This window comes from Fragaria vesca, linkage group LG2 (genome assembly GCF_000184155.1).
Source record: "Fragaria vesca subsp. vesca linkage group LG2, FraVesHawaii_1.0, whole genome shotgun sequence".
Taxonomy (NCBI): domain Eukaryota; kingdom Viridiplantae; phylum Streptophyta; class Magnoliopsida; order Rosales; family Rosaceae; genus Fragaria; species Fragaria vesca.
The window spans coordinates 4,022,117-4,031,119 of NC_020492.1; the positions used below are offsets into that span (position 1 = coordinate 4,022,117).

The 9,003-nt window shown below is 36.6% G+C and overlaps 2 protein-coding genes across 2 annotated transcripts; both read right to left on the reverse strand.

Annotated features, from left to right (window-relative positions):
* Positions 1 to 842: 842 nt before the first annotated feature.
* LOC101292355 (interferon-related developmental regulator 1-like) lies at positions 843 to 4,648 on the reverse strand. The gene is made up of 14 exons (XM_004289759.1): positions 4,470 to 4,648; positions 4,021 to 4,385; positions 3,802 to 3,922; positions 3,632 to 3,712; positions 3,057 to 3,246; positions 2,857 to 2,967; positions 2,557 to 2,666; positions 2,190 to 2,448; positions 2,014 to 2,091; positions 1,863 to 1,913; positions 1,684 to 1,773; positions 1,450 to 1,530; positions 1,286 to 1,348; positions 843 to 1,138 (listed from the first exon to the last, which is right to left on the reverse strand). The coding sequence occupies exons 2-14, from the start codon at positions 4,103 to 4,105 to the stop codon at positions 1,112 to 1,114; spliced, it is 1,347 nt and encodes a 448-aa protein (XP_004289807.1). The 5' UTR covers positions 4,106 to 4,385; positions 4,470 to 4,648; the 3' UTR covers positions 843 to 1,111.
* Positions 4,649 to 5,319: 671 nt separating this feature from the next.
* Positions 5,320 to 7,968, reverse strand: LOC101292647. The gene is made up of 4 exons (XM_004289760.1): positions 7,835 to 7,968; positions 7,117 to 7,387; positions 6,376 to 6,439; positions 5,320 to 6,075 (listed from the first exon to the last, which is right to left on the reverse strand). Exons 1-4 carry the CDS (start codon positions 7,891 to 7,893, stop codon positions 5,489 to 5,491), a joined length of 981 nt encoding a protein of 326 aa, XP_004289808.1. The 5' UTR covers positions 7,894 to 7,968; the 3' UTR covers positions 5,320 to 5,488.
* Positions 7,969 to 9,003: the final 1,035 nt, after the last annotated feature.

Sequence of the window (9,003 nt, forward strand, 5' to 3'; positions counted from 1 at the left end):
GAAGCATCTTGACTACTTCTAAATGTTACAGCGTAATAGCAAAGTTTAAACCACCCTGCAACATCACATACTAGTGATACTACTTTCCAGCTCCTTGATCAGACCAGTTCAAATTCTTCAACTTTATTTTGCTTTAAACAAAGGCAAAGTGTTTGCATTCATACACAAACATGTAATGGATTTGTGAAGGGAACTTGATTTCTCCTGCTCTCCTAAAGCTATCGTTCACCGTCAAAACTGCAAATGACGATGAAACGAGAAGACGATAGTAGAACACTAATTTTGGTCATCTTACTCGCCGTGCTCATTTATTCTGGCTCGGTTCACTCCTGCGACTTTGCAAGCTCTCCCTCGCCTTCACCGGTGAGTTGTTCCAACACTCTTCACTAATCAAACATCAAAACATGTTTCTCAAACAACAACAAAAACATGGCTCTTTGCTCTTCATTGTCTTGGAGAAAATATGACTACTCGTTTCTTTATCTGTAGGCCATTGCGATTCCATGACCGTCTGAGCCATAGGCATTTGCCGCATTTACAAAAAGAAAAGCAGAGGGTCTTTCCCTGCGACTTGTTACTCAAAATGTAATCAGTTGGAGGCTTGGAGCCATACATGCCAGTTCAAGTCTCAGTCCGGGCAATGGATTTGGAAGAAAACGAGTACTATCCACTGGTATGGAAATGTGTTTGTGGTGAATGGTGATAATATATTTCCCCTTAGTTTAACTTTTAGTATTACTGTTATGCGGTGAGAAGTTGTCATCTCACAATAACAGTGATGTAAGAAGTTTTCATTGATTTCCAAAAAAGAAAAAAAAAAAAAAAAGAAGTTTTCATTACGTGCAGTAAAGGTTTGCATTTTCAACTTCAGAAGTTACACTCAACAATCCTTTTGAAAAAAGGTCGTTTATCTATTTTCAGTAAAAGCAAAAATTGGCTCACCATGAATATGAAAACCTTAGTAATCATTACATGTAAATTGAATTGCAAATTGAAAAAGCAATGAACGATTACTAGAATACAACATAGGATCTGAATGAAGCCAACCTAGTTCTTGTTCTCCGTTAAGTACTGCTAGTCAGGTGATCGCGATTTTTGTTCCCTCCCATATTCAATCATAGTTGCAGCGTTTTAGTTCCTGCACAAGAAGCATCATGGAATTATAAGTCGTGAGCAAATAAAACAAATGTACTCCAACATTTCGGTGAGGAAGGGGGAAGATTTTAATTAACTCCAAGCACAACTCAACTATTTAATATGAAAAACTTTAACAAAAGAGGATTACCTTTGACAACAAACGATGTTTTGTCATCAATTGTGTCTTAGCTTTGTCTACAATAGAGGTCCTCTGCACATAATAACAAGGATGTTAGTGCAAATGGTGCAGTTTGTAAAGAGTCAGACTACTTTTTAAATTGTTAACACAACATGCACAGTTTGAAGGCATACCCAAACCCTTTCTTTCTTTCTTTGTTCCTTCGTTAGCATGTATTGATCTCTTTCTTCAGGCATAAAAAAGCGCACAGAGATCTGTAAATTTAGTATACCAGACAGAACAAATAATCAAGCCTCAAATCGAGTACAAGACGCATGGTGTTCTATAAATCAAGATATTTGGTCAACTTCGATTACAACATCAAGATATTTCAAGTAGAAGTAACGCAAAAGTTAAAGATGACTAACCTTATCAGTAGTAGCTACATACAACTCAGGACCTATATTCTTGTTTTTGCGAGGATCGAACTCGAACAAATTCTGAAGCTTCTCATTTTCCTGTTACCACAATGAAAGTTGTTAATTGGCCTTGAAGTCGGTGAGAAAATCAGTAAGAACATAATACTGATAATAGGGTAAAAACTAACCTCCATATGTTTTTTAAATCCATCAGCCAGAAACCTCTTCAAAAACTGCAGCTGTTATGGTAGAGTATCAGATATTGATCAGAAAACTTCAAATTCTGCAAACTGGTATCAAGTAATCAACTAATCATATAGAAATCTGGAAGTCACTAACCTGAATTATTTGATACCATGATGACAACGTTAGTACTTTCCCCTTGACCACTAAAGATTCTGCCAGAACATGAGAACCCTGACAAAGAAAACAGTTCATAAATTTAATGCCACAAACTAGAATAAACACAAGTAACTCTATAATAAGGTACTCTTAGGTAAAAGATAGACTATTACCTCAAAATATCTTGAGACATTACGGATTTTGACTGCATTTTTCTCAGTTCGTAGATTTAAGTAAGCACAGTTAACTCTCTTTAAAAGATGGGCTCTAAGTGATTGTTGCATTTGTGTATAACTGGGGCTTGAACCACTTTCATCATTCCAGAACTTTTCAAGAGAGCCAGTTTCAAAAATTAAAGCTAATGCTTCACTAGCTGCTCCACATACTAAATTGTTGTCGTGATCTAGTAAATTTGCGAAGTATGAGATGGCCCTGTATCAATATGTATAATTGTTATATATATATCTATCCCTTCAAGTATGGTAAATTGTTTATTAAACATATTTATATTTATATAAATAATGTAGAGATGCACTTTACCCTTTCCAGTAGGAGTAGCTGAGCCTAAATCCCTCCATGCTTGAAAGAAGAAACAACCAAGCATATATTGCGGCAACCAGTAACTCTGCTGAATTATTTTTTGTGTTGACCTAAAAGTTAAAACAAAAACTACTTTAGACACAAATTATAAGGTATGAAGGTAGTAACAATAGGAATACTTGAGAAACTTAATAGTGATTAATAAACTGGAGAAGTTTAAAATTTTGTTGTAACTACAGCCGAATTTGGTAAAATTTGCACCAAAAAATGAAACACAAGCATAGCCAAAGTTACACATACAACATAGCCCGACTCTGGATTGAGGTACTCCCATATATTGTGCATGGCATTCTGTGTTTCATCTGGATTGGTTGCACCAAAGAAAGCAACAATAGACAAACAATCCAATATCTGCACGAAAAGAATATTTTGTCTAAGATTCATATGTCCTGAGAAATCCTCTGAATAAAAATTAGGAACCAACAAATTAGTTAAGCTACCTTTATCGTAGTGGACCCAGATTTCAGAGCTCCAGAAAGTACAGGAAGCAACTCTCTATATATTTCAGAGAGTTTATTTTCACAACCAACTATTGTTGCCAGCAAGCCTATGACATGAAATGAATTATTCACCTCTTTGGTAGAACCTTTCTTCACAGAGTTTAAGCATCTGTATAGAAAGGTAGCAAACCTGAAGAAAACAAAATATCTGTCAAAATCACATTGCTGCGGTGTTAAATACAAATAGGAACACATCATAATGAGCTTCTACATGGTCTAGATCAGTTTAGGTCGATCTTGCTGCTCTTGCATACATGTTCTGTGAATTCTAAAGTGCTACAGATAGAAACAGGCATTTGGCGCATTATATTGTAACTGCATTGACAGCGAAATCTAGATCAGATTGATTCTGGTACTTAACTTTCCTTTTGCGTTGCATACAGAAAAGAAAAGGTAAAATCAATCTCTTTTATGCATAGTATTACATGACAATTTGGCTAAAAGTGGAACAACTTGGCTAAAAAAGATTGAACATCTTCATTAGATTTCTTTCAAAGTAATATAAACTTGCTTACTTCTCTTCCAGCAAATTTTTGCTTAGGTTCGCATTCAAGCCTTCAATCATAGAGGCTAGTGTCTCCTCTCGCTTATCCCCCCTTCATTGATAAAACAAACAAACCCATCAAATTTTGGTGGCAACCAAAACACCAAGATACTAAATTTGAGAATTACACAATGACATTACCTTTTTTCTAATAACCCTTCTACTAAGTGAGTAGAAATAGGACCTAAGGGGCGGGGACGAGAAGTTTGAATCACTTTTTCAGGTAACTCATCATCATACCCATCAGCAACAGCTCTTCCACCTGTTTCTATTACAAAAGAAATTATCCCCATCAAGCTACAAGCAACCAAAGGCTCACATACAAAATTTCAAACAACCAGAAACGAAAAAGTACATTACTTTGTTTGCCTCTTTTCTTCATGGCATTTGGAGGATTATGATTAGCTCTTGCTCTCGTGTTCGAAAAACCCCGACGACTACTCATTGTTCCAACTCTTCCAACTAACTCAACAAATTCCTCAAATCCAAATTGCTAAAGAACAAAAAGTACCCTAATTTGCAACACAAATAAATTGATTTTTGCTAAACTCTAATTGAATATCCACCAGCTCTCTCTTTTCCATTCGAATACCGATTGCTCCGATCACCTCACGACACCAAAGCTCTTCCTTTTCAAATTCAAAACACTCCAACATTGTAATTGCTTAAGTTATGAACCTGATGCAACCTTAAATAGGTTCTCTTTTGTATTTCCTAATCCTACACTGAAAAGGATCAAACTTTACAAATTTTCACAAGCAATCCCAAAAATTAACAAAAACCCAATTCAAATTTCGATAAATCGTTACCTGAACCATCACGGAATCGATGCTGAATTCCATGTTCAAAACCCACCTGACCTCCTGTGTTGGTGCTCAATTGGTCAACAAAGGTTTGACCTTTTCACCAGGGAAGCTCTAACTCACACAATGTGAAGCTCTGTGCTGCTGAGGTCATGGTGGGCGTCATCGTTATGAAACTATTCGTCTTCCACAATTTTGTGTTCTTGCAAGTTTTGCTGGGTTTTGAATGTCTCTGAAGATATAAATAGGTTGTCGGTATTTTACATTTGATCCTCAAATTAACCTTTCTATTTCATTATTATCCCTGTGTACTTTTGTTTTGACAATTTGGTCTCAATGGTTCATGGTTGTTTGCCTTTGGCATGTAGATGTTTCATACTTTGTTTTGGCACTTTGGCTAGATCAAAGTTGTCATTAAGAAATAGGATTTTGTATTCACTATCCATATTACGACTCAAGATAGTGTATCATTTCACTTGAATGTTACTATATATTTAGTAACTGATGGCAAGAGCTAAATGTTCCAATTTGAAATATTTACAAAGGTTTGGAGAGAAGTAAAATTGAGACTACTGGTTTCAATATATGGGCAGTATATTGAGTATTACCATATAATTTCTTGCACTTTACTCCGTTCTATGCGACTCTTTGAGGAAATAACTTGAAAAGTGTTCCATCACTGATTGTAACTTTGAGAAATAGGGGTCGATAGAGGTTGAATATTGAACAAATTGAGTGCAGAATATTCTTTCTGCACCTAGCTTTTCACCTGTTTCCATATTGTTGACCTCATTCAAGATTGTCGCGGTGAAATACTCCACCAGTCCAGCCATTCCATAAGAACATATGAACAGATGTCCAACAAAAACAGAAGGTTCAACTTATAAGACAATAGTAGACCCTCAAAAGTACTTTAGAATTTGTTACAAATCAACAAGACACCTAAAGGCACGATAGAAAACTGCTATCAATTCCTGTGAACCAAAAGTGTTTCTCCCTAGTGCATATGCACACATTTGCAAATCCTATGAAGCCAAAAGAGTTTCTACCTTTGCAATTTGATCCTCTTCATTTTTTGGTGTTGGACTCCTGTTAGCCTCATGATATAAATCATGTTCCCATTTCTCAACACGACCACCACTGGAATGAAATTCTTGTCTCTCACCGAATCTATCTCTTCCTCTGTAGTTGCGGACAGCAGCACCATTGGTGTACCTTTCTCTTGAAGGAAAGACACCCCTCTGTGCTTCTCCCTTGTGACGCACCCTGTCTCCCCCAAATTGCTTATCAGATCTATCCAAGTGGCGTCGGTTGTCACTTCTTTCTTCCTTTTTTCTATTTCCATCCATCGAACGGTCAAGATGGCTTGACTTTGCAGTCTCTACTGCTGTTTTTTCAGTATCTTCAGACTCCAGTGGAGCCTTCATCTCCCTGAATGCCGGTCTTTTCCTTGCAGCTGGTAGATCAGCCTCCAATTCTGAGTAACGATCATGACGCCAGCTCCTGTTTTCATCACCATTAGGTTTCTCATTTCTTAGCCGTGAACCATTAGTTTTTTTGCTCGTTGTCTTATCATCATGCTGATCCCTCGAATCCCTCCGGCGTCCATGTTCTAAAATTGAGCAGCAAAATAAATAACACTATCTTTTATAAAATACACCATAACAATATAATTGGAACCGTAGACCCTGATGGGAGGAGTAAGACATCACTAACCCACCAGGCTACCAAGGCACCAGCAGGGAAAAGTAAATGATACTATTGACACCGTAAAAGATATTCAAGATCACAACTGACAGATAAACTAACATCGGTTTCATAGATTATCAGGAAAAGTGACAGAAACATAAAAAAGAACTCCTTTCTTTCTCTTATGTTTATGGAAGTAGCCAAGTAGCATAAAGAATCTCACCAGAAGTTGAACCACGGCCAGAGCTCCGAACAGCTTGTCCGGCACCATTATGCTCATCATGCTGCTATGAGACATGCACAGGCAAGCCAAATATTGTTAGGCACTTGAACGATTATGGGGGAGATCAACAATCCCACTACACCAACAAAAAGGTTTGCAACACAGCACCCAAGTAAACTCAATAGAATGGCGGGTTCTTAGATGAGCACTTCTAAATCAAGGTGAAATCTAGGTTCAAGTTTAAGACTCATGTCAATGAAAACGAAGTTCTTAGTGGCTTTTAAGTGTATATCAATCAAATTTTTTCCAATTGAAGAAGTTATGCAGCAGATAATTTTCACTAATTCATTTAATAGTTGAGTTACTTTTACTGTAGAAGTTAATCACCATCCCCCCACTCAGATAAATTGTCTAATTTTGCAAGAGTTGATACCACATCATTAACATAAAGCAACAACTGTCACTTACACAACATGCTACTGTCTAACTACTAAACCTAGAGATAGTAAACAACTTTTAAGTATCCCAATATAACAAACCAAGGAAGATATACACTGAAAGCTGGAAGTCAGAGGTTGAGCCCTATTGACAATTCCTATAGCACAGACACTAAGGCCGCATTAGTTACCGGACAATGTTATCAGATTTAGACAATTAAGCTAAAACAATTAGAAAACATCACATACACATTCTGCATACAAAGGGAAATAAGTTGAAGAGATTCATAAGTTTATGTACCACCTGAAAATATGATCGAGACCAGGGAACTTCATTTGCATCAGAAGAGTTTTTGGTTAGTTCTTGATGTCCACTGGGTTTCGCATCTGACTCCTTCCAGGGAGCCCCACTTTCCACCTTGGCATTGGATCGTAATGGGGACTCGAGTGGCAATGCATCTTGAAGCCTGCGCCGCTGCTTTTGTTCCTGGACATCCTGGTAAGTCTTCTTTGCACCCTCCACATTACTCTTTTCAAGGACTCTGTCTTTCTCATCCCTCCTAGACCTCTTGGGACTAAACTCAACCAGTGAAAGTCATTAGCTACTTGAAAATCATCCATTCTGACTTTCTTATCAATCACAACCAGGCACCTGTCTACTTAAATGAGAGCATTACTGACATGGGAAATGACCTTTCACGGCTTTCTTAACTCGAAGAAAGGTTCAATCTTTCTATCAAATAACCCTTAATTTGAAATTTGATTGATTACCCACTTAAGTTCACATTCTAGTTTGTCAAATTCAACAAAGATAAATCACATTCACATGCCTGAACTCACATCATTTTACACTGAGACTATTTGTCATGAGAAACCAACCAAAGTTAACAGCCAGTGTTCCACATTATTGCTTTTTCTCGTATCGGATGATAAACAGGATAACTCAACTCAGTCTGTCAATGCATAAAGTCCCATACTTTGATTCACAAACAAGTATAAGAGAGAAAGAGAGAAAGAAATACCTGGGTTCCCTGTCGAACTTGGAACGGTGTCGTCTGGAATCAGAATCGCGTCGGGACATCGAGAGAGGAATGGAGAGCTGGAAGCAAATGGGTACAGTAGTCTTAGTCTTAGGGCTCCCTATCTTGTGCTTCAGTTGTTTGTTGATGTTTGGGGGTCTTGCCGGACAGGCTCTGGAATTTCATTTAGTTTCGATTATCATATTTTCATTTTTATTTTTCTTTTTTCCATCTTTAACTTTTGGTGGGTTTACTGCTTTTTCCTTTTTTGCATAGTGATATTCAAAGGAAATCTGAGAAATTTTTCAGCGTTACGGGAAGACCACGTGGCAGTATGATATAATCTTACATTTTAATCAAATATTGACACATGAAATTTATTAAGGAAAATTTACATATCAAATATTGACACAGGAAATTTATTAAGAAAAAATTACATCAGCTATTTTGTCAAAGACAATTTTGGGAGAAATTTTTCATCGCTACGGAATGACCATGTGGCAGTATGACGTGATCCTACATTCCAATCAAATATTGACACGTGAAATTTATTAAGGAAAATTTACATATCAAATATTGACACATAGAATATATTAAGGAAAAATTACATCAACTATTTTGTCAAAGACAATTTTGGTTTTGTTCACTACTAGAAAAATGTTCTTAAGCGACGAAAAAAAACAAACAAAGTAATTTCCGTCGCTTCAGTAACTTTTTAAGCGACAAAACACATTTTGTCGCTTAAGTGAACACTTAAGTGAACACTTAAGCGACAAAACAATGTGTTTCGTCGCTTAGGTTATCACTTAAGCGACGAAATTAGTTTTGTCGCTTAAAAAGTTACTTAAGCGATGAAAATAAACTTTTGTCGCTTAAGTAATTACTTAGACGACGAACAATGTTTTACTTAAGTGACAAAATTTTACCGTGTAATTTTTTAAAAATTACAAATAAAAGCTGAAGAATTTAGGCGACGAAACCAAACACTTTTGTCACCCAAGTGTCAATGCATATTTTTTTTTTGTCTCCAAAGAGTTAGTGTATAAATTGACATTTTTTTTGCTAAGCTTAATAGAGTAAACAATTTTAAGACTGTGAGCGTTGACGGTTCTAAAAACGGAGCTTCGAAGAATCGTTAATTAACGTTTTTGTTTTGTAAGAATTTCGGTTCT